Below are 26,562 nucleotides of genomic sequence, written 5' to 3'. Positions count from 1 at the left end.
CGTACTGTAAATTCCTCCTTCAGATTTCACTCATTCTCCCTTTCAGCCTGAGTCTTCTTGTTCCTCTTCCTGGTTCCCAGACCCCCAACACACCAGCACAACTGATACAAATTTTTGTCTGCAAATATCTTTATTTGCATACACATCTGTGCCTTGGTGGAAAAACATCTGAACCTTCCTCACTACATAAGGAAACATCACCGTTTCTCCTAACGCTCCCCCTTTTGCATACACCATGGGCTCCTCTTCATCATTCCTCTGTCTGTGAAACAAGAAGCATCCTTTATTTTTAGATGCTTCTTTATCAACGAGAGGAAAAAATATTCCAAGAAGTGCAAGTGGATCTACACGTCTGCTGATTCATCCTCTTTAGTTTGCCTATCTACCGCTCTTCACTCTTCTCTCCCAGTTGTGTCTCAGCTCCTCCTGCCCACAGGCTCCTGACATTGTCTACCTTATCTGGGCTGTTGTTTCCCTCCTATCATGCTAGATCCTCAGACCGCCCTTTGCAAGCCCACACATTGAGAATTTAACAAATCCTGTAAGCTTTCGTGACAGCTCCTCAACTCTGTGCTGCACCTTCTCTTTAGCAAGGGTTGCACCACTAGAGGAAGAAATGGATGCTCTAGTGGGCAGAGTGCCACCGTGGGGCTTGAAAAGTTCCAGAAAAAGTTCATATTTCAGAGACTTCCAGTGTGAATTAGGGTTTTATTTAAGTTCCAACACTGAAAAATGCAGTGCATTGCAAGGATATCTGATTTAGCCCTACACAACTTCAACAGGATATGTATTGGGCATTATATACCCACACTATATGCCTCCCCTTTCTACTCAGATATCAAAATTCTTCTCAACTCTACAAGAAATCAGGGAATTTAAAAGCAGTAAAAAAATGCTCCTGATTACTGTCATTTGGCTCAAATTGTCTCCCTGATTCTGCCAATGTCACCAGACCTGCCCTCATGGGGCCTCCCTGCTTCTAGTGGGGTTCATCTATGAGAGGTAGGAAGTCCAGTGTTGTTCAGTGGACTGTCCAGCCAACCAAAGCTTTCTATGTGTTTCTTCTCTGATCTCTACAGCACTCATTCCTCTCAGTGTTTTAAACCAGAGACATTTCAGAGTTTCTGAGATTTTTCATCTAAATCATCATTTCGATGTTCCAAAATGTCTCCCACAATAACTAAATAACATTCTCTTATGCCATATTAGGCCAAGTATAGATTCTGAAGCCAAAAAAAAAAAAATCCAAAATAATAGGAGCTGATGTGATACAGACCTGCACTAACTATTGCAGCCCTCTTCAGAATACCAATTATCTTAATGAACAGTTAAATAGTTGTTCTGAAATGCACATTGCCTCCACCCTATGCTCTGCAAGATGCTATGATGTTTGTTCTGAACTATTCTTTTGCATCAGAGAAACAATAAGATATTTCACTTTGTAAACATCTTTCATTTTCTTCACCCAGTACACAAAAAGATGTTAATCATTAGAATAGTAACTCAAAAAAAGGTAAGTGAAAGCCATTTAGATATTTGCTGTCCATGGAGGTGGTAGCTAGAGAGGACAGGAAAATAAAATTTGTACTTCATCCAAAAATGTCCATTCTGCAGATACCATGGTTACTGCTACAGACAGTCTTCAGTTTGTACTCAGTTCCAACAAGGAATGTGATGAATTTTATATAGGTGTATATACATATGTTGTTCTCTTAGCACAGATGAAATAATGGCTTTCCTATTCTGAGATATGATAAAAGATATTTTCATGATAGCTCTTAGCTTGAAGTTTTGACCCTTGCTATTAGCAACTAAAATGTGTTTTTTCATTCACTTTGATGAAATAACTTCTTGAGTTAATAAAATTACCTCTTGTTTCAGTATGGAAAAGAACATTAATTTTGACTAGATCTAGTTTTGATTCCACTTCAGGAAATAACCTAATGTTTCATAACTTCTCTTCAGTTTAAACACATGATGTCTTCTTGTTGCCTTAATAATACAGTGCTACCTTAGAATATGGCTGCTTTGGTAAAGCAGCGGAATTTTAAATTCTGTAACAAAACCAAACCTTTGAAGCAACCCATCCACACACATTGTTAAACCATAAGCCAAGCAGAGAGAAACAAAGAATGATTTCTTGACCAGGACTGCAAAACAGAACAGAATATGTCTGGATTCCTTTATTGGCCACAATTCTCTCATTCAACCTGAGAAATTCTATAGAGGTATTTCTATTCCTTATCTTTAAAAATTGAGATTAAAATACATTTTTCTTTCTCTCAGACATACTTGTCTGCCTTGTCTGTTTTCTGTGTTTGCAAATGGGTCTGTCACCTGAAAGCTGAAGCTTCTGTGCATTGAAGCTAATTAAGAGGATCCAACATGCAGATACCAGTTGGTAGGGCCACATCCCCTGCAATACTTACCAGGCTTTTGATACCAGCCAAATGGATGTATTCTGACTTCAGCATCTGGCAAACTACAACTTGAAATTTGCCACGCACTTCTTGATTCCTCAGCACATGTCTGAATTCCTAGGCTGTTCAGAGTCAGGCACACAATCTTTCCTCCTGCCAAGGAAATAAATAGTTATAGAAATGAGGAGGAAAAATTCCCATGTTAACAATTTGCATGTTGAAAGAAATTCCACTGACTTGGAAGTTAAATGGAAGTACCTTAAAAAGGCAGTTTTACCATTAGTAAAAATCCTGTCCCAAAGTCAGAGTCTCTCCTCTGAGCAAGCAGCCCTTTCTGATTAATTCAATCTTGAAAATTAAAAATCTGTATGTATATAGAAACATAGCTCCTACTTAAATCAAAGATAAAAATTATGCCTTTCAAAGAGCTAATACAGATATTTCTGTACCTAAGAATTGTAGGCTTTGAAACACAGTTTCATTTAAGATTTATTCTAATTCATGTGAAAATTACAACTGAAATTCATCTTGACTACAATACTAGATGTCTGAAATGCTATAGATAACAAATATTAATCAGATTAACAAAAAGGTGTCAATTTCCTATGTTTAATGCTTTAAATTCCTTAATTTATTTTTAGAACTATTTAAAGAAACTTAAAGTTGTACTCACTTAAGACTTCAAATTTCACATGGTCATATGGAGGTATGACATTTTTTATTTTCACAGTAATTCCAATGTGAAATACATTGGATTAATTTTTCAACCTACTCTTTTCTGTCTGTGTGAAAAATTTGCCTGCTTGCCAAAAAAAAAAAAAAAAAAAAGAAGAACATATTTGAAGTGTTCCAAATTCTCAAGTGAATCATAAAAACAGTACTTTCTAATAACCTCAGAGAGAGTTGGTTAAAATAGAAAGGATTGGGTTGGAAGGGACCTTAAAGATCATCCAGTTCCAACCCCCTGACATAGGCAGGAATGCCGCCCCCTAGACCAGGTTGCCCAGGGCCTCGTCCAGCCTGGCCTTGAATACCTCCAGGGATGGGGCATCCACAGCTTCTCTGGGCAGCCTGTCCCAGTGCCTCACCACCCTCTGAGTGAAGAATTTCCTCCTAACATCTAATCTAAATCTCCTCTCTTTTAGTTTAAAACCATTCCCCCTTGTCCTATCATTATCTGACTGAGTAAAAAGTTGCTCTCCATCCTTTTTATAAGCCCCCTTTAGGTACTGAAAGGCGGCAATGAGGTCTCCCAGGAGCCTTCTCTTCTGCAGGCTGAAGCATGCAACAGTTCTGAAAACAAAGTTGACCATTTTAGGTGCCTGAATCTGAATTGGGAATAAAATATTAAAATTATTTCATTGACTTTTACCTGGAAAGCATCCAATTTTAAACACCTATTGAATACTTTGTTTTAAACAGAGTAATTCCTTTAGAGTCAGTGGAGAGAAAGAAAAGTATCTCCAGAATAGATCTTAGACAACCAAAGCCTTTAATGATCCTATAAGTTGTGTTTATGCATGCCTCTGCTGACTATAGAGAGGGCATAGGTTGACAATACCGTTAACTTAGCCATCTCAGGTAAATAAAATATGCGTGTTTGAGTTTTCAAAGACTCTCAGGTCACACATACTTTTAAAGATCTGATTTCTTCTGTCTAACAGAAATGCTACTTAAATGTTACTTAGATGTCTTAAGACTTAAGATAACTTAAATACTAAGGGGTAGAACATAAGCAAATTGCATCCATCCCCAACCACTCTTCCTCACGTAGAGGACCAAAATTTGGAAGCAGAAAAGTTCAGAAATAGAAGAAAATGAAAAGTCTAAGTTACCCCAAAGTGCCCATGGACATTGTGTGCTTAACCTGCATTTAAACAGGAATATTTAGGTTTCTAATTGAGCTGTCCTAGGCCTTAAAAGAAAAAAATGAAACAACAGAAAATTTCACAAAAAGTCAACAAGCGTATCGGAAGAGGTGCTGATAAATAAGAAATAACAGTTTTGTACAGTTTTATCAGTTTGAGCATCATGCTTTTGGAACTGCAGCCTCTTAAGGACTCATTTTCCTAGTAATTTCTGCTATGGTGAATGTGTTATTGGGCTGAACTTCTAAGGAACAGTTAAGATCACTCGAAAAGATGTTAGGAAGGGTTGGGTAAGATTCACTAAGGTTTTTAAAGTTGCAGTTCATAGGAAAAGGATGGTAAAGTTTGGAATGCTGAAGATTTAAAATATTTATAATAATAATAATAATAATAATAACAGTGAAAAAAATACCTGACAGCTGAGAGTCATTAAAAAAGCCAAATCCTGTGCAACAGGGGTCAGCATCACACCAACGCTCACACTCAAAAAAGCTGGGAATAGAAAAATATTATTACTTTTATTATCATTAATAATTTTTCTCTGTCCTAGAGAAGGAGAGATAGGATATTGCACAGGGAAGAAACACCAAGAACCTGTAGAGAAGCTCTGCATGATAAGACTGCCTCATGGTTCTTCATACTTCAGAGATACTTCCACATATTTCCGTTTTTTAGATGAAATTACATTCAATCAGTATACATCTACCAGATTACATCTAGTAATTTACATGAATATTTTGATAACTGCCTTAAAAGTATCAGCATAAATTTATTTTCTGCTAAGAGATTTAACTGGCCAAGCAGCAATTTAGTAGAAGTATAAGTACTAAATCACACATATATAATTTATAATTAATTACACACCTTATCATTTATACCTCAATTACAAATTTCCTTTAAATCATATGCCATTTTTGTTTGTTAAGTATTCTCACATAATGCTGTTCTTGTATCATCTGATCCTGTTCATCTGCATAACATTGCCTTGGTATTTCAGGCACGGTTAAAATTCCAGTAAAAGCAAAGAAATAGTCATGTCCTACCCATCTGAAACTGCTTTTCTGCTCATGTCGGTCTTATTCCTCACTGAGATTCCCATTACTTTCTGGAATGGTACACGTGTGTAGAAGCTCTTCACAGAACTTTTCAGAGTAACTGGCACAAAAGAAAACCAAAATCAGGAAAAAATCACCTTTTATTTCTAATTTATGTATGCTCGTCAAGTAACAACATGGTAAGTATAAAGCTTACATTCCTGTGCTACAATGACCTTAGTAAATTAAAAGACATTTTTACACTGTCACAGTAAACGTAGGAGAGTTAAGCCTGAAGATGCACAAAATTCCAACAAGTGAAGTCTCTAAAAGCTGATCAAAGTACTCTGCCAAGGAAAGACTTCTAACTAAGGACTTTGGTTTTGGATCTGTATTGACATGAATACATCATTTTGGTCCAAAAAAATGGATCACAGCTCCAGATGGGAAGAATCCAGTATGTATGCTCATGTATTATTGTATTTTTGGCACCCCCAAAAGTCACAGTTTAATCATTGCATTCAGTGGATCTCTATGCTATTTTGTTTGCTTGTTTGTTTTCAGCAAACGTATAGCTTCCTGCACAGCGATAACAGGCTTATTTGTCTCAGTTTCCTCATGTGAGCAATATAAGAAAACCACTGAAATCCCCACACATTCAAAGAGTGGAGATTAGAATCCTTGTCTATAACACTGGATTTGCTCTTTTTTTAAAAAAAATAAAATAAATAAAAAATTACACTCAACAAGAATGCATTTAGATAAATATGCTTTCACTTTTTAACTACCATGGAAATTTTGATGGTAGAAAATGGAATTGTTGCTATCCCTATGACTGTCTGGTTTCACCCACATTATAAAACCACCTAATACCTGAGACAGATTATTTGAGCTACACTTGGCCTCTCTGAACTGGGAATAACCAAGGCAGAGAATTAAACTTGTAGTTAATATCACTGAAGTATAATCACCAGCACTTTGAAGAAGACACCACTCAAAGAATTGCTAACTGCAGAAATGAAAAGTCACACCAGGACAGCCTGGCCTTCACTTGCAACATCACATCCCAGCACTAATTTATACATTCAGACTTTTTTTTTTTTCTCAGAGTCAAGAGCCAGCTTGCATTGCCAAGGTTACAGCACACATACATTCAAATCCCGTAACTTACCTATTTTTCGATACAATGCCTGTGGTTGCCAGGGTAGGACGGTACGACAGTTTTCCAGTAGCTGGTCAATGTTGCCATCACAAATTTGTGCTGCTGGATACAGGGTACACACAAAGTATGTGTCTGTGGCATTTTGAAGATCTGCCATTTGACAAAATTCATCTTCTTGTGCACAACCTAGGAGGCAAAGTCACTAAACTTTAGACACACTAGGGTTTCCTTCCTGTCTCTTCAATGTACTTCATGCTATCAATCAGCAAATAACTGAAAATGAGAATTTCAATATTATCCTATTACAGTGCAAGAGAAATGGGGACAGATTCTATTTCTAGTTACAATGAAGAGCAAATTTACTTGGAGAGCACAGAAAAGGAGCTATACCACAGCTGATTGGAAAGATGTTCTCCAGCTGTGACAAGCATTAGTTCAGTGTATTGGTGCCACTGACACTGTGACTTGAAGATCTGTATTTTTTTTCTTTTTAGTAAATTTGACATACAAACTCTATAATCAAGAAAACCTCTGTATCGCTTGCTGGTGTCTTACTTTAAAGAATAAAAAGGACAATAAAGTTAAATATTTTCTAAAATGTTTTATGAATTTTTTGCAAACAATTTCTGAAATGTTCATACATAACAAAAATAACTTTTCCAGAATCAACTGTTCAATGCATTTACTTGCAAAAATTTGCATTGAAATTTGCTCCAAGGTAATAAAGCACTTTCAGAAAAGAAACGGAGTAGTCAAACCCATTTCTTAACTGCTGTGGCAATGACTTCTGTAAATGTGTGCGTCAATGCTTAATTTTAGACAGGCATATCTTTACTGACTTCTTACAGAGATCTTTGTGCACTGTCTAATGCTCTCACTTCTGCCTTCCTGGTAGTCAGAGCTAGAAATTCTTCTCCATTTATCATGTCAAAATCTACTTCATCATTAACCCCAAAATATCTGTATTTTTCACTAGTTGGAAAACTACATTTCAAGAATAGCAAAGTATTGCCTATGCTGCCTAATCTTCTACTATTCTTGCCCATAATATATTTATAGAATATTAATAATTATTATAGAATCATAGAACCATAAAGGTTGGAAAAGACCTTCAAGATCACCTAGTCTAACCATGAATGATGGGTACCCTTTCTGCCACAGTAGAAGATGATCATGAGGGGACCCCAATAGCAAATTCAATATAGCTGGCTTCCACGAAAATTTTGTGGTTTTCCCCTGAAAAATATCTAGGTCCATATCTAGGTTTTATTATTATAATTATTGTAATTATATTATAATAATTATAATTAGTATTATTAGAATTATTATAATACCTATATTCTGTAGAAAGATTTAGGTTAATTATCTCCTTACTATCTTACAAAATAACTGTCTGCAAGATATCTTACGTGTGAGACACCAAAGCACCGCTTCCTCCGCTGAGTACTTCTGCCTGAAAACCCAGTACTGCTGGTAAGGAATTGAATAGTTTGGGTTGCTTCGTATCTGGCTGTTGTCCATTAGGTAGAAAAGATCCTTTGTGGAATCTGAGATTCAAACAAACAAACAGCTCAAGCCCACAAAAGTTATGGTCTGGAATAAATTAAATTTATTTACATATAAAATTTTGTCTTTCAAGTAAAGCAGCTGCAACAATTTTGTAATGTTAACATCACCAAAGGTTCCAACCTTTGGTGGAATAGTCCAACCACAATTAGTGATGTTTGTATAGGCAATGCTTCCTTGTTGAACTGCACTGAACAACACGGCATTGCCAGAATACTTCCACCACCAAAAAATAAAAAAAATAAAAAAATAAATCACAGCTTCTAGAAATAAGAAGGCTCTACTCTGTCATGCAACACATCTGTCTAACAATGAAGTATGATTCCTCAGAAGATGTTTATAGTATCTTGATCAATCTACTTTTATTGATCCAAAATGCAGCAGTTTCCTTTCTTTCCTTATATTTCCTTGGGAAGCTATTACACCTCTCAGTTACATGTTTTCTTAACAAGCTTAATATCTATTTCAGATATTTAATGGTATTTCTCCTAATTCATGCTCCCACTGACCATATTAAATATCTCCTTTGTCTTCTGCCTGTGATCTTTAGACATGTATACACTGCTCTGCATCTCTTCAGCTCCCTCTGAAACAATCACAGGTAGTTCAGGCTGTTTTAAAATTAATCCCTTTAAATAAGGGTCCTAGAGCAATATTCAGAGAAATGGACACTCTTGCAAATTTCTTCATAAACACCTTTCTATTTATGAAATGTCATCAGCAGGTCTCATCACCAGGTACTCCAGCACTGTGAGAGTTTCTTGCTGTTTAACCACAGATGAATTGAAACAGCCAGACAAAAATGAATATAGAAAATCAAAGACAAATAACTGCAGCTGAAATGCCAAAGAATGTACTGACATGCTGTGAGTGCACAATCATTTTGTATTTCTATCAGAAAACAGAAAAGAGACATTACCATGTGCTCTAAGCACGATAACCAAGTAATTAAAAACTCTATAGACATTTTCCCAAATGTATCCATAACTTTTCCGAGAAGGTGATTTATAAGTCTCATTACCTTTCAAAGCTCAACATCAACCTTCAGTTTCCCTTAAAACTATTTTTGTCATGACTAAGCTTAAAGCATGGAGAAAGAAGATGAATACCTTGCATAACTTTGAGTTTTAATGATATCATCAGCCACAGCAAGGAAAAGGAGAGCCCTGAGGGCTCCGCTCATGCCTTGGCAGGTAAATGCAAGAGAATTTCACCCACTGTATTAAGTGCAATTATTTCTCATGTTGAAGTCTAGACTTTAAAAATACCACTGATTGTATAGGAATGCCACTAGATAAACAGACATTTTTGTTTACCTTCCATTCAAATTACAGGTTTACTTTCGGTTCCCTTCCATTCAAATTACAAAATCATCAATTCACTTTGTGTTATGATTTTACGTGTAATAAGCCATATGCTCAGGCATCCGCCAAGGCTCCTCAGCAAAGATTTAAGTTCATCAGAGACAAACCAATATGTTCTCATCAAACTCCACTGCTCTCCTTGTTTTAGGATAGGATTGCTGAAGGCCCAGAGGAATGCTATTAAAGTAATACAAATTATTTTGTACATACAAATCACTTAGTATAACCATGAGCAGACCCTGGAATAACAGAGTCTCTAACTTTGAAGAAAGACTTGTGATTGCAATTTTGTCCTTACTTCCTCTAAGTGTTGCATTTACAGTCGTATCACCAGTAGAAGTAGATATGCCCATGTACCCAGGCTAAGGATTTGATCCCTGGGTTTATGCCTTTTTTTTCCTCAGCCAAATAATATTTCCTATGTCTTTACAGTTTAATGAATCTAAGAAGGTTTTAACTCTTTCTCATTTCCATACTGGCCTGTGAAAGTAGAAAACCAGAAAGACATGAGGTCCTTGCAGGAGGCAAACTTTTCAAACATCATTCCCAAAAAATGTATCAGATTTTCCACCTAAAAGAAGTCCTTTGTACTTAAATACCTACACCATTACAGTACATATATGACAATACATGATATTCTCTGGTTAAATTCTGCACCTCCCTCTGTTATCTTCTCTATCTGCCTTTACTATAATACCTGATAATGTTAGATCATTCTCTGTCTTCAAAGCAGTAGCATCACACACAGAGGTTTTAGGCCGGGTGACCATATCGGAGCCTGAAATGCAACAGGAATTAAAGAGCACAATAATTCAGTTCACCTTTCTTCCGCAAGACAAGCTCATCCTTGGTTCCCTAACTTTAGCAAACGTTTTAGAGTAAAGCGTACTAATTAGGAAAACTCCTTATTTAGTTTCTCCAACCTATGAATCGAAAATGAGTAACAGCATCTACTTGTAACCTTATAGGCAGAATTTAACCCAAAATACCCTGTTTGGAGGATAAAAGCAAATGCCACATACCCACAATGCCAAACATATCCACAATCACTATGCAAAAGCATTTAGATGCTGTGTGTGTTTCTAGGGCAGTAGCCCAAATAATTTGTGCAGGTCCTGCTATGTATGCTGTGACATTCAGAGAGTAAATTTACAAAAAACAACACATACATAATGATCATGCTAATAAAGGTAATCTGCCCAGTTACTTGTAAAGGTCCAAATTATTATTGTACCTTGGACACTGGTAGGTCAAAGGCAAGTGTTTCCACAATACCATTTTTCACAGTCATTAAAAGCAATAAAACATATCCTCAGACAGCGGAATTTACCCAAATTTCATGAAAGTTACTGTAGTAGAATTACTCTAGATTACACCCACTCCTACTGGAAAAGACTTCCAAGTAGTGTCTGATTTTGAACAGTACAAAATAAAGCAAGACACTTCCAGTTTAAACAAGTGGTATTCATACAACAGACAGCTGCCACTGCCTGTAGTTCATTATAAGCTTTTATAACAAGCCCTGTGAGATAACTCACCTCTCCACAGATAAACCTGTTGAAAAGTGGTAAAATTTCTCTCTTCCTCTTCTGCCAGCTTAGAAGCTAATAAAGAAAAAAAAAAAAGAAAAAAAAAAGTGTGTTAGAACAGTTGTTAAATAGGTAGCACTGAATTGCTCAGAAATTACATTATAAAAACACATTACTAGACTACATTTCACCTTATTTACAGTGCAAGACCCTAAGAAGGATTCAGGTGTCTGAGTGCTAATCTGAGTCATGGGGACCAAGGTTTTATCTTGTTTTCTATCATTGCTTTTTCTTGGGCATATCTCTTTCTGTCTTTGCTCCATGGTTTACATTTCTTTAAGATAATTGACTTGAATCTGCCTAAGTTAAATACTGGAAGTGTTACAGGGTAACCTAGTAGAAGCAACATATTCTTGACTTTCCTTAATATTGCCACAGAGAAGTGTAAGAGGTCCTTCTAACAATGCACCTTATTAGGGAGGTCTTATTCTCTTATGGTTGTACAGGCAGGGATTTACTTGAGAAAAAAAAAAAAGCACTGAAGTACAAGAGCAGGCTGGTGGAACAGGCAGACTCAGTAGAACAATTAAATAAAAGTAATGTAAATTGAGTTAATTCACTGACATACTTCCACTGAACACTTGCCCTCCCAGGGTGAAGGAAAACGTCATCTCTTTTTTGTCATAGCTCATGCCTTTGCATATTCCTTCTACGACAGAAGTTGGATTCCAGCTATTTTCATTGCAGATCAGCACATCTGGGGAGCTCATCAAACTACAAAAAATGGTACCTAGGTTCAGAGGAAGAGAGAATTGTGTCACTGCCGTAACACTGTGCATCTACACAGAAGTTTTCATCCAAGCATCCCAACACTTTCTCCAAATGCCAATTGAACCTGCATCACTGAGAGAGCTACTCATTAATATTGACAACTAAAAACAGAAAATCAAAACCATAGTTTCAATTTGGAGTTCAAAGGTTAGATGTTCATACATAAAACAAACATTTATAGCCTGTGTTCCAGAGAGTTCAAGCACATACTGTTACCACCTAATAAAATATTACTATTATCTGATAATATTCAACAGGGTTGCCAGCATTTTGAAGCGCCACAGAGACATGTTCAATCCTTTGGCAGTCTTAAAATCTTGGGCTCTGAACCAAGAAAGTACTTCATTAGTATATTTTTACTGGGATGGTTTCCTGGTTTGGTGCCTGAATTAATTCAGTACAGCCTGAATATCCCCCAGCATCGCAGCACAAGTCAGGAGAACCAACGCATTCAAAGATGAGGTCTTCTGCTTGTGATCAGTCTGTCACCATAACATCTAGACAACATCTAAACCCTTGCTTTGTTCTTGCTGACACAACTTACAATGCAGTGTTGTTGGGTTTTATTTTTTATTTTTTATCAGCTGGGTTCTTGAGATATTGATTTTTTTGTTGTTGTTGTTCGTTGTTTACAAAATGCTACTTCAACTAATGCATTCACCTGTATTATTGATCCAGCTCTATAACATTTATGTTTCCACACCTCATTCTATGCTCACAAAAAGGGAAACTACAAGCATTTGATGGTAACTGTATAGAAGAACATGACATTACAAGATCAGATAGAATATTTTGATGGAAACGAATATGAGATGTCAAAATGGAAAACATTTTCCTGGAAAGAAATCCATGATTAGCTGCCACACAAAACTAAAGAAGTACTTGCCACACAGCAGCCAGTAGCACATGTTTGGGTTTGTAAGAGCCCATCTAAAAAGTTGAGACAATTAGAACTTCACCTTGAGGCAATTAGAACTTCACCTTTTCTACAACAAATGCCCCTCCAGTGGGAAAGCTGTATGATCTAGAAAAGAAGCTAGAAAAAGTAAGCACTGAAATTAAGTGCTTAAACTTGCTGGCAGAAATCTGGGCTCTGCCTAGGTCCCATCTCTGCCAGGCTCTGTCCATCCAACTCCCACTTCCTCTGTATCCTAGCTAGACACATGGATTTAGGAGATTATAGCTTTTTTGCATGTAATAATTTGACATAAAGCTCTGTTTAGCATCCTGTTTTCGTGCTGTAAAAGGGAAGCTGATTTACATTTACACTACAAGCACTCTGTAGGCACCATATTAATTCTCCCACCAGCTGAAAGGCACTAACTCTCAGCAACAAAGCTGTATGAAGTAAGGAGAGAGGCATTTTCAAAATGATTTATCTCATCTGAATACAGATGCCTAAAGCAGGTCAAAAGAATTATCCTTTCAAAATGTCCATTTCTCTCCAAGAGCAGCTTGCTACTTCAGGCCTTTATCCATACTGCTCCAGGCCAAGTCCTGGGCATTACTCAAATCTGCCAACAACAACAAAACGTGATGCAGAGGCATGTGTAGAGCATCCAAAAATGAGCTCTACCCACTGTTGATTGATAGTTTTTTAACCTACTTGTTTATGTTGGTTTTCTACTGCAGAATTTTTAATTTTGCAGTGTTTAGACAATACCTCCTTCAAGGGCAATCTGACTCAAGATGAAGCCATCACAGCAAGAGTCCCTGCTGCAAGTCTGCCGGCAGAAGAGCTGAGCATCCGTCAGAGATGTGCTGGCTGCTGAGAGCGCCATGGACTGATACACACCAGAAAGCACATTCTGAAAACTAGTCCTTTCGAAGGTTTTGAGTCCAGATGAGTTAAATTCTTGTGCTGCATAGACAGAAGAGGAAAGAAATGTTCAAAAGAGCTCAGGAGGAGATGTGATGATTTCAGATTGCCTGCTGACTGGAGTTAGTTGAAAGTTTTATGATAAAAGTTCTGCCTTAAAAATCCTGTTCTGGACTTTGAGTTTCAAATGCAAGATAACATTACCGAACAGTTTGGTGCAATTACAGTTGTGAAGCTAGCCAGAATATATTGCCATTGAGGAATTGTACCAGAAAAGGTCTCCTAAATCAATGTACCCAAGAATGTTGGTAATACTCCAGTTTCAAGTATTATATTAATAACTCCCAGGTATAAATGAAACAGACTTATTTGGGTAAAAATGTAAACTGGTATTTCACCAGTAGACCTAAATCTGCAATTAAGGCTTCTGTTGAAATGTCTTCTGTTGAAATGTCACATACATAAGAGGACAATTCATTTTATCCTGAACCTAACTAGCAATATCAACAGAAATGTAGAGAAGACCTGATATCAAGATGTTATATTGATTGCAACAAACTCAGAGGAGTTGTCTTTTTTCAGGTGAGACTTAGCTCTCTACTTACATTATTATTAATAAATGACAACTCAGGGATTTGGATAACAGTAAGAGGAAACCAGTGACAGCAGAGAGTTCTGACTCAAACCCTACTGCATCAGTTGTTTTGCATTCAGTTGTTTTTGTACTGCATTCAGTTGTTTTGTTTCAAATTTGGCATGAGGCTCAAAGCTGGACACAGGTGAGCTGGGATAGTCAAAGGTATCAATCACACAAAACATACATTGTCACTTTCATTATTTCAGATGAATCACTGAGATTTTACTGGAGAGCAGGGTATTTCTAGGCTGGTGTATTAGTAAGACAATTTATAGAATCATAGAATCATAGAATATCCCGAGTTGGAAGGGACCCATAAGGATCATCAAGTCCAACTCCTGGCACCGCACAGGTCTACCCGAAATTTTAGACCATGTGACTAAGCGCACAGTCCAATCTCTTCTTAAATTCAGGCAGGCTTGGTGCAGTGACTACTTCACTGGGGAGCCTGTTCCAGTGTGCGACCACCCTCTCGGTGAAGAACCTCTTCCTGATGTCCAGCCTAAACTTCCCCTGCCTCAGCTTCACACCGTTCCCCTGAGTCCTGTCACTGGTGATAACAGAGAATAGGTCACCTGCCTCTCCACTCCCTCTCGCGAGGAAGTTGTAGACTGCGATAATCAAAATGAATGTAAATTGTTATTGATATAGAAGCTGGTCAGTAATAATACCTTATATAGTTAAGCAACAAAACGTTTAATAAATAATATCGCAATGATTTATAATAGAATTTATAATAAATGATTTATAATAGAATAACACATTGGATACTCAGCTTTTTGTGGAACTCTCTGCTGAAAAGCCATTAAAGCAACTTTCAAAAACTACATGCACTACATGATTTCAAAAACTACATTTCTAGGGACCAAGCCATGAAGGGAAGATTTACTGAGTTTTTCTGGCTATCACTTAGCGTTAAGCTCTGAACAGAATGATGTCATTTTGAACAAAGATGTTTCTCCATGCCATCATGATTCTACACAGAACTACAAGCTTCAGCACAGCAGTCTAACATCAGATCGATTTGCATCTGGTACCTTTCTTCAAATAGACCATCACTGCATCTCCTTCTGGGTTCCTGATATAAAGCATGCAGCTGAGACGACCAACACGAGTGGCAGCAGGGTTCCCCAAAACACCTTGCACCTGGGACAAAACAGGCAAGCACAATAAATGCAATGTGACCAATTTCCTCTACCACAACACATTTTCCTTAGTTGTAAACAGAGGGAAGAATTAGCATACACAGTTTATAACCACCACAGCTTGCTGTGGCCCAGTGTGTATGCTTTTTAGGCTGCAAAACTGAAATCTCAACTGATCTTCAGTGCCGCTTCACTGTGTTTACAAAGTAGTGAGTAGGAAGCTGTTAAAGTGCTGAGGAGCAGATGACTCAAACTCTTGACAAGTGGAAGGGACTAATAAATGATGACTGCCTCCGGTGATCTGATTACTGACCTGGATACTTCTAGTTTTGACTATTCAGACAAAATCCCTTTTAAGTTAGCCTGATTTCCAGACTGTGGGTGCTCAGCAGGTTTTAAGAACAGAAGTGCTGTGTGGTGTCTCATGCAAACACTGAGGCATTCAGATATCACTTTTAAGACAATTTGGGTCTAGCTTCTTTACCAACTTGCAGAAATCTATTACTGCCACAATGAAGAACAATGTACAAGGAGTCAGGTAATGGTCTGCCTTTCTTCTATGATGTCTTCTAATTATATTGAACCTACAGTATTATGACAAACACAGATTTTTAAGTATCATCATTTTTACCAATCCAGAGGTGGTACAGTTGAAGTTGACTTCAGTGGCACTATATAATTCACACACAACTTCAGAACCAGCAGGGGTTACAGTGACAAAACCGCATGCTTCTTCCTTCTCACAGTCTGAAAAGAAAGAAATAGACCATAAATTTCCTAGCATTTCATGTGTATAATTTCTGCGCCAGTTTCCTGTTTATTGCCATTTACCCAATTTTTCATGCCTCTATCAAACTGCAAGCACATGAATTTCATTAGCCAGATGAACCTTAGCTTTTAACCATTTTAGTATAGATTAGATTTTTAAGTTAAATGCTGCAAAAACTTGTTTGGGCATTCTTCACCTGATGATACAAACAGATGAGTTAGGTCTAACCACCTAACCAAACATTTAATGTCTGCTGGATAATTTTGCCTGAGGAGGGCAGGGAAGACTTATACAAACCACTTAGCATAGCTGCTCAAGACAGTAACTGCATGGCAAAGAGGTTGTGGTCAATATTGGCGTGATAGGAAGGAGGGAAACACTGAATTCTGAAATCATGATGACCAGTGTAAGGGACCAAGCAGCCATCCCCTTCTGTGGTTAGGAGTGGTTGAAGATCCTTCTTCTGCCCATACACTTATCAACCCAACACCACTAATGTGCTCCCACAGCTCTGCTCCTAAAACAGGAGCAAAACTGTTTCCTTTATTTAGGAAATAAAGATGTTTTCTTTAGTATAAAATCAAGCAGCTTAGACCAAAACACCATCAGAATGAGGGCTAAACTGTCTGATTTTCATGGGAGCAGAAAGGGGAGGGTTAACCCCTACCCTTCAATGAGAATCTCAACAGTAATATTTTAGAGTAGTGTTGCCATTTGACAGTGAATATAAGCACATATGCTAATTATCCACAAAGGCTTTGCTGCCCAATTTTATATATATATTTTTTTTAAAAGGCCATCACATAGCATAGTATAGCTCATAATGAAAATACGGACTACATGCACTGAATTAAATCACTTGCCAAAAGGGCATCTTTTCCTCCCTAAGTTCATGCCTGGAGTGCCTTGTTCACTGGCTTGCTTTTAAGGTTCTCCAATTTCAAAGGAAAGTGCAAGAAACCTTACACTAACTAGATAGGAGATGATCTGGTGGATGAAAATCATTCTAGTAGCACACACAAGGCTTCACAGATTCACCTCTTGGCATGAGAGACGACCACTCCAACTAGACCAAGGCATGTGATACAAAGCCAGTGACTATGAGATTTCTGTGATATTTGCCCAGGCCACCTGTAGTATTACAGCCAGGGTGCTTTTATTTTGAATGCAACACCTCTGCCTCTCTTGACAGGCCTGAAGCACTAGGAGACACAAGGCAAGGCACCCTGAAAGCAGTGCACTGATTCCCTGTAGTTTTAGATGAGACTTTGAAAGACTAAATTTTGAATCAATATAAACCAATAATATGATGTGTCCAAATGCAATACAGTACGTACACTGTGAGAATTGACAGAGGAATACTTCTGCACTCCTTACTATATCCTTCTGATGCAAGCAAGGTTGTTTATTCCTCTTTTATATGTCAATCAGTTAATTTGGAAAGAAGCAAAGATCTTGGTTTTCACATGTGCTGAACACCTAATCCTTTTCTTGTCTGCACATCTGGAAAATCTGATGAATGTTTCCTGGTCTGAATCTTGGCTCTCATCCATATTGTAAACTGGATTTAAACTCAGATGACTTGCCTAAATTGGTACATAAAGTCAGAAGACTTCTTTTAGAAAAAAGAGCAACCTCTTCACTGAAACAAGGTTAGCAAAAGTTGTAAATACTCTGCAGCGAATTGGCACTGAACTGCAAGAGACATAGTTCATCTAGGAATTAATTATAAATTCATCATACAAAAGGATTATAATTTGCTACGGCGGGTTCTGTTGTCTGTACGGATTTTCTGAGAGTTTTCCTCACCTGAAATGCATTGAAAAGCTGGACTTTGCAGGTCTCTCCTGAATGACTGAGGTTGAAGAATTTGAGCATCTTCTGACCCATGAAGAAGTTTGGAGGCAGGAACTCTCTCAAATCTTCTGAGCACTTAAAAAAAAAAAAATCAGTTTCCATGATGCAGAGATACAAAGAGACTTTACCTAGAAATAAAAATTCAAGACTTTTATAGGGGAAGACATTTGCTCGTAAAACCATGTACCCTAACTCCAAAGATAACACAGGAAGCGCTAGGACTGAGGATATAATTTCTATTCTGCAAAAACAGCATCACAAGATCTTTCAAAACCTGTTAGCCAGAAGTGGCCTGGGAGTTTATATTCAAGTGAGACTATTCTGCCAACAGCAGACTGGTTATCTCCCATCTCCTGTTACTTGTTCATGGCACAGAACCAACTATTGAGTCAACAGGGGAACCAACTTTCTGCAAATCAGTCACTGAAATAAGAGTCAGATCTGACAGAACTTGGCTAGAAAGGAAATATAGGAGCTTATTATTCATGTATAGGAGCACAACATCAGTGTTCTCTCCTAACTTTAAGCTCAGGGATGCCTCCCAGGTAATATAGCCAGCATGCTCCTTTTTCACTCCTTCACCAAACATTTAACTCTGGACTGTTGCTTGACTTCACTCTCTCTGACTTGGATCCACTGCACATGAGTGTAAGGAAGTCCAACAAGCAACACTGTTCACAAACTGGGAAATGCTCATGGGGTCTACAGATGCAAAACCCAAAGGTCACCAAATGGGGCAAGGTATTCAATTTAAGCTCCAGAAGGTATGGCCCTGGATGTACCCTCAAGATGATTATGGCCTAGTGAAGGGACACAGAGCAGCATCACCAGCACCCTGCTCAGACTGATATTACCTCTATTAACAATTTTTGGTACAGTGTGTCCTTCAGCTGAAAAACTAATACCTTTCAATGTGCACAATACACTAAGGAGAAGGGAAGAATGTGGTGACTTAGCTTCAACCCTGTATTGTCCAGGCTTCTGCTCAAAATGTCCCAAAATCATAAAGCCATAGAATCATCTATGTTGGAACAGATCGTCCAGATCATCAACTCCAACCAACAACCTCACATACCAAGTCCTATCACTAAACCATTTCCCTAGGTGCCATGTCCACGCGTCTCTTAAATACCTTCAGGGGGTGGGGACACCACCACTTCCCTGGGCAGCCCATTCCAATGCTTGACCACCCTCTCCATGAAGAAATTCTTCCTGGCATCCAACCTACACCTCTCCTGGCGCAACTTAAGACATTTTGCTCACATCCTATCACTTGTCACCTCAGAGAAGAGACCCACACCCTCCTTACTGCAGCCTCCTTTCAGATAATTGTAGAGATGGTGTCTTCCCTTCAGTCTCCTTTTCTCCAGACTAACCAAATAAATGCAGACCTCTGGCTCATTGCAATCAACACCTGGGCTAGACCTTAAAGAGATAAGAAACAGGAGTCCTGGTTTGACCTCAGCCAATTGGAGATGTCTGTAGGTAGAAGAGCTGGAGGCTCAGACCTTCACTTCCCTGAACACACGGGTGCAGAGATTCAGCCACAGGATCCCAAGCCTCTCTCCTTGAAGCGTCCAGATAAACCACAAAATAAAAGTCAGGGATAAGTTCTTAGAACAATAATTTGTACTCCTACAGCTAAACAGTCAGACTAAATCAAAAGCAAATGTCCACAGTTGTCAGGGCTGAGTCAGCAGGTGCTTTTGATAAAACCATCATTTCTTCTCAGAAAGAACATGAGGGCTAGCCAAACTCAAAAAGTTCTTGCACTCCAGCTCAGCTAGGGAGAGGAGTGAATGATTGTGTAAACAGAGCTGGAATTTTTTTCTTCCTACGAATACAGGAGACCAAAATATAAGTAATAGTTTAATTTTGCATTAAACTGAATTCCTTCTACCTCTGCAACCTTCAGTGATGTCCAGTTGAGAACAGAGTTCACATATTTTCATAAAACTGAAAAGCCATATTTTTGTGCTGTTTACTGCCCTCATTTCTAATGAAAAATTGCAAGCATTTTAAACGTTTTTCTTTTCTTCTGCTTTTTGGTTTGTTTTTAAATCCCGATACTCCATCATCCTATCCCTCTGTTTTCCCTCCTTCAATAATATGGGAGACAAGTAGAGAAGAGATAGAAACTGTAACTAAACATTAAACTGAAAACACTGCTAAACTGAAAGGTTTCCTTCTTTTTTTTTTTTTAATTCTTGAATTTTTGTCTTAACAGGAAGTAAGAGGAAACGAGAAATGTGCTCATAAAACTATTTTGTCAAAAAGTACAAAGCTGTTTGATGAAAAGTATTCTACCAGCTTGCATTTTCACAAACTTGTTACTTGACATTGCCCTCTTCCCAACAGGCATATAAGTACTCATTTCACAAGCTCAGTGAGTGGCAGAAATTCTCCTTCATCTCACACATCACTAGAGAGTAAAGCTCTAGATCCCATCCCTGCTACTGCAACAAAGGTTAAGTGTGGCTTAAAATATAACAAGAATGAGAACAACAAGAATGAACACGTGCTGTTAAGGCTTATTACTGTGCATTGATAAAAGGAAATTCTTCCTCCCACTACAGGCTTGAAAAAACAAAGAATAGGCAGATTATTTACTGACCCAGCCCAATTGCCAACCTCCTGTCAAAGCAAGATCAGCCTTCAGACCCCTCTGTCTTGTAGCATCCTGAATTCATTTAAGGGAAATAGAAGGGACAGGGGAAAGTAAACTTAGAAATAATTGGTTTCAATTTAAATAGTGCTTTCTGGGAATGCAGAAGGAAAAAAGGAAATTAAATCAGCCTTTCAATCACCATAAAATAGGATTTCTTGTGTGTTTGTTGTCTTTCTATTTTTTTAACTCTTAAATTGTCAAGACTTACAACGTTATCTATCTATTTTTAATGATCTCTTCTATTATGATCCACCAAAATAAGCACAGAAATCTGCAACTGCTCCTTCCTGGACAAAGTCAGAAATGCTCATGCAGAATTGCTCAAGGTAAGTAACAGCTGCTTAATCCTCCTGTTGATGAGTCCTCTGCCCAGAGAAACATCCCAATTACCCAGTGTCAAAGCACTACAGGCTAACAGTTCATGTTCATACCTACAATCAGTTTCCAAGTATACTTGGAGAAAGAATAGCTAGTTTTACTGAAAATAGTTTTGCAACCTCTTTACAAACAAGGGCTTTCATTTCACACTCCTTTTATTGATCACACTTGTCTGATTCAGAGCACACCATGACATCAGTTTCTAAAAAGAATATTTCATTAAATTTGATACCAATTGTATAATGAGTAATAAAACCTTCTGGAAGGGTAATTTTTGGGCAAGGCAAAAGCTTTGGGGCTGAGAAGCATAATTAGACCTTACTTCAGGCAGTCTGGGGACTATTTGATAGATGACTTCTGTGATAGATCGCTAATGTATGCTTACATGTACTATACCCAGCTTGCTGAAGCATTTATTTTGCATCAGTCTTTCTTTGGACTTTCAACAAATTGTTCTCTACCTTGACTTTGTGCCAACTGTTTTATTTCATTTTGTCTGAAGCCCAGTTCCACTGTTCCAAAGGCTCCCCCAGAAGTACTGAAGTAGTAAGGAAATGCTTTTAAGCAATTTCTAAGAAAATCATGGTTGGTTTTGTTTGTTCTGTTGTCATTGTTTTTGTTTATATATATATATATATATTTTACTTTGAGGGATTTTGTTTTGTTTTTCAAAATTATTTATCTTTGAGAACTAGCATTTCACAACTGTGTTCAAGCAGAAGTAAGTTTTCCCAGTTTGCAAGGATATGTTCACCAAATCAGATACCATACAGTAGGAGCCCAGACGGTGATATTATGCCACAGCTATGAGGTCATTGTAAAACAGTCTGTTTCACAGGAACACACTGACGAGTGATAATTTTACAAGGAAATTCATCATTCTGCTTCTTTCCCATTAGCCCACTCATTATTCTTGTTGGGTTTCCAAGCAGAGAGCAGGAGAGCAGCATACGCTAAAAGCTGCCAGCCATCTGAGAGCACAAGACAACTTTTTCTCTTCCCTTACAGGAAACAACTTCCATAATGCAGTCAAGAAAAACAAAAGTGAGGAGGAATGTGGCTTAAGGCAGAGGCCACAATTGTGGGAAAGTAAGTTGGCAAGCCAGCTGTGGAGCATTGAGTCTTTTCATAAGCAGATTTCACTTATGATGGATGACAACATATCCAAGTACTCTGGCACTTACATAGGCACTGGTAGTCTGTAAGGAGATCATCTGTTTCAGTCCATTCCAGTGCTGCTCCGAAGTCATCAACACAGAAGGATTTCTTACTGTCAGGGTCTTGCTGGGAAGGTCTGTACTGGCCTTGTTCATCACACTGCAAACCCTGCTCATTGCCTTGACAGTAAGTGATACCTGTTACGAGTAAACAGGGAAAAAGAAGGAAGCCTGATGATGCTGTCACTGGTTTTCAGTGCACCAATAGGACAAAAAGCTCTAAGTACAGCAGAGACTTTACTGAAAATTAATTTTCATAGTGTTTCATGCTTCAAAACATGCTAATTTCACTTCCTTTTTGTTACTGCAATTCACATTCCAAACATTTTTAGGATTTTCTGCCATTGAACCAATCTCCCTTGTTCTAAGCACAGAAAAGAAAAAACAAAAGTAAAACGAAGTAATACAGAAAAGGAATTGTATTTTCATATTGGTTTGTTCAGTGTCTGTTGCAAAGGATTCCTGAAATGTAATGACAAACTGCGCAAGAGCCATCACATCAATTTATCTGCTACTAGAAATAAAAAATTCTCCCTGTCAGTGGAAAGTATCATCCTCACTCTCTGTTCTTAATGAATGAAGGACTTTGATTTTAATTAGCAGCATCTTCCTAACCACTTTTCAACACAGTTTACAATTTAGAAACTTCCAGTAACCAGGTATCTGGGCTTTGTAGGGAAAGAAAGCTGGAAATGTGAGCAACATCAAAGGCAGCAGCAGAAGATCCCAACTGGACTAAAACTGGCAGGCTTAGTTAACCACTTTCATGCCTTCCATGTTCTTTGGAGATACTACTGAAACAAGTGTGGCTTATCTGTGTACAAAGGAACTACCAGAGATTAGTCTGGCTTATCAAAATGTGCCAGCATCAGCATTATTTCACTTCAATATATTGAGCTAAGAGCTAAGATAGTTTAGGAAACACTTCTCATGCATCTCAGGCATTCTTACCACAGAGGCACAACATCTGGGAGGAAAATAAGGTAATAAGCAGAAAGGAAAACACTTCTGTTCTCCAATTTTCCTGTGGTATGTTTGTGAGTCAATATTTTATTTATTTATTTTTAATCTGACTGTTAATTCAGTAAACCTTTCAGGTTTTGCATGACAACAGCAAAGAAAGAAATAGAAAAGAAAGCTAAATGTGTACTACATAGCCCTTTGCAAAGGGCTGAGACTCAGCACACAGGTAAGATGAACACCGGGCAGAGGCTTGGCTTTTTTCCAGACACTTGCAGTAAAGAAAACTACACTTAAGGAGTAAACTATAAAGCACCTGAGACCAATACCTACACCAGGAACACAGATATGGAAGTGAAAATTTACTATGCAGCCTGATGTCTTCTTTAGGCAAAAACTAATTCATGTCAGGGTGCATTAACATAAATCTGTATTTATATTTCACCCAAGAGAATAGACTGAAACAAAACAAAGCAGTTCTGGTACTCACCCATATTACCATGAAACCCATTCTTACTACTTACTTTTTGTTTTTATCCATGGGCTTAACAAGTGATATTCTTTATGGAACTGCATCCAAAAATAAGTAATTTAAAATAAATACACCAACTTTAGTGAACATATTAATAGTTGCTCAGAGAAATATTTGTACCAAACCAGGGTCTTGAAAAAGCTGGACAAAACTTCTTTAGTCTTCATGAAAATGCCAATAAATGAACTATACAAGATGTTTCTCACTGACTGAATACCCAGACATCATTCCTCAGGACAATGAACACATTTTAAGGAACCACAACATCCTGAATGAGATTGACCACTCATTTTTCATGCATTTTGGGTCAGAACACCAGTTAGTTTGTTCTGTCCTTGAAAAATGTCTTCAAATATATGCAGAAGGGATCATATTCATATTAAAAAAAAAAAAAAGTTTTTTTTTTTTTTAATTTACAGATGAAAAATCCATTATTTATTCCAAGGCAGAATACAAAGAACAAGGACAAAATTAGCTCAACTTACAGTGATCAATGCTGAATGCCCCATAAGAGTTGGTAGTTTTACCCGTTGGACACTTGATACAAGAGGAACGTCCTGTCTGGTACTGGTAGTAACCAAGAGGGCAGGGAATGCATTCACCATTCTGGAAATGACTGCCTGAAGGACAAACAACTGCAAAGAGAAGAACTTTATTATTCTTTTGGAATCCAATCAGTTCAGGCTTTTGAACACCCATGTGTGCAAACACCATGTGTATATCAGGCTGGTGGACTTGCCAAGACTTCAAGCTTTAAATATATGTATTTCTAAGTGGGATAATATAGGTAAACACTTAAACATTTATTAAACTCACTGATGACTGGAATATGGCTGAATACTGTCAAATCCTTTTGTAGTAAGATAATACACTTTGTGGATGGGTTGTGAAAGAAAACGAAGGAACCCAAGCTACAAATAGAGTAACTTCTACAAACACTACAGACAGAAACAGGAAGACTCCAATGAGCATAAATTCCCAGAACATCATACAGAGACTCACCGCGTGGTAACACTTTCATTCAGAATGCCTGGAAATGAAATTTTTCGTAAGTGCTTCCAAGCTAAATAATAATGGCTGGATTAAAAGCCACTAGTTGTGCACATGACAACTCAAATACAAAACAAAAAGATATTCTTAGACTGCAAACACAGTTATTCTGAAAATATAATTTTCAGAACAAATCAGAAATAATATTTCCAGATGACCTGTTACATATTACAAAAAAACCTCTTCGTCTTTTGGAAGGTCATGTAATACTGTCTTTCCATCCAGATCATTCAGATGATCATTAAAGCAGAAGACTCACAGACACAGTTGCAGGACAATACCTTTAGTTGTTATTTCACAGCTGCTTTCCAGACATAGATTTCCTTCAAAACAGTATCAAATGTATATTTTGGAACTTTGACAATGTACAAAACTTCATGTTTGTTCTTGTCCTACGTCTTGACAGCAGTTTAAGCTTGTCTTAGAGAGAAACCATAATGGAAAATTGGCCATCTCCACTACAACCCATATGATGAATTGCTGCTCTGGCCAGCACACTGGAATGTAAATTAATTTAACTTATTGGAGCACCTAAATTTTAATAGACTAAAAATAGAGCTAATATAAAAATGATCATATCTTCCTTCACCTGCTCTAAATGGTCCAATGGGAAAGTCTAGGATGAGGCTACAGAGAGACTGAAATTTTCCTCCCAGCTAGATATCAAGGCAATTGCTCTAGGTATAAAATATCTAAAATCCATTACAGAACCAAAAAAAAAAAAAAAACCTGGATGAGGCAGGATTCCCTTTTCTCATGCATATTACCTAATACCCAAGCGTGTCTGATACATTTTAAAGACATTTTCCAACACATGCAAGAAGGATCATAAGCATTGCAAATAAACAGCAGTACAAGAAATTAAAATGAAATGAGTAATACATGCCTAAACTGAAGGCAAACTACAAAGAATGAGAGGGACTAATTAAGCAATTGAAGTTTTAAAAGGAAGAAATCAAGCGTTTCGAAGCACCCTCCTCTTTTTGTAGTTACAGTCATGATGCAAATATAACAGCTGTATCTCCTATCCTCTGTCCTTCTCCTTAAGGAAGCAAAATTGCCTTTTGTCTCACACATTAAGTTAACAAAAGGACACAAAGAATAGCAAAAAATATGGTGCAGAGAACCATGTTTTCTAGAATCTATAACTCTTGAAGGCATGTGTCACATCAGCTATACATTACACTCAACACAAGTATGGGTAGGTTAAGCTTGGCTCTGGAAGTCAGACAAACCACCAAGCTCAACTCTTTCAGGCTTTCATTTGCTTTAACTAGGTAAGAAACTGGAGAATAGCCCCTAGGCAAAATCTCAGAGCTAACAACTGGATCCATACTTAATTTTCCTAAAACAACGGGGGAAAAGAAAAGAATAAAATTAAAATAATACAATAAAATTAATAGCATTTAAATTAAAAAATATATATATAGTAAAAAAAAAAAAATCTCCTAAAATAAATCCCTGGATGCTGCACATGAGCTTCACACTAAGCATGCTTATAAAGTGTTGCAACTTATCATTACCTAATGCTTGTACTACTCTTTCCTCCCATCAGATACTGGAAACTTTTGGAATATCACATTCTTGATTCATATAATTACTAATGAAGTCTTGAGCTGCCAGCGTGGCTATAAATCTAGCATTGTATTTGGTTTGGGTTATGCTCTGCTCAAAGCACTTCTGATAGAATTTACCCAGAATTCCAAATAATAAAAGAAACAAGCATAAAAAAAATATAGTAAAACAAAGGAAACAG

General features: G+C 37.5%; 1 protein-coding gene across 2 annotated transcripts in view; it reads right to left on the bottom strand.

The window, feature by feature from the left end:
- TG (thyroglobulin) overlaps positions 1 to 26,562 on the bottom strand; it is a 167,409-nt gene that overhangs the window by 92,938 nt on the left and 47,909 nt on the right. For both annotated transcript variants that reach the window (XM_080582061.1, XM_080582060.1), the window contains 14 exons: positions 24,242 to 24,391; positions 22,232 to 22,402; positions 17,954 to 18,076; positions 16,007 to 16,122; positions 15,268 to 15,376; positions 13,438 to 13,635; positions 11,572 to 11,733; positions 10,953 to 11,018; positions 10,112 to 10,192; positions 7,894 to 8,031; positions 6,494 to 6,670; positions 5,332 to 5,443; positions 4,701 to 4,780; positions 2,430 to 2,573 (listed from right to left, as the gene is read on the bottom strand). In XM_080582061.1, coding sequence (XP_080438187.1) covers positions 2,430 to 2,573; positions 4,701 to 4,780; positions 5,332 to 5,443; positions 6,494 to 6,670; positions 7,894 to 8,031; positions 10,112 to 10,192; positions 10,953 to 11,018; positions 11,572 to 11,733; positions 13,438 to 13,635; positions 15,268 to 15,376; positions 16,007 to 16,122; positions 17,954 to 18,076; positions 22,232 to 22,402; positions 24,242 to 24,391 — 1,827 coding nt within the window. The remainder of the gene's footprint in view (positions 1 to 2,429; positions 2,574 to 4,700; positions 4,781 to 5,331; positions 5,444 to 6,493; positions 6,671 to 7,893; positions 8,032 to 10,111; positions 10,193 to 10,952; positions 11,019 to 11,571; positions 11,734 to 13,437; positions 13,636 to 15,267; positions 15,377 to 16,006; positions 16,123 to 17,953; positions 18,077 to 22,231; positions 22,403 to 24,241; positions 24,392 to 26,562) is intronic.

Source organism: Anser brachyrhynchus (assembly GCF_964034855.1).
Source record: "Anser brachyrhynchus genome assembly, chromosome: 2".
NCBI lineage: Eukaryota > Metazoa > Chordata > Aves > Anseriformes > Anatidae > Anser > Anser brachyrhynchus.
The sequence above is the reverse complement of the archived record's forward strand: the minus strand, read 5'-3'. Positions and strand labels throughout refer to the sequence as shown.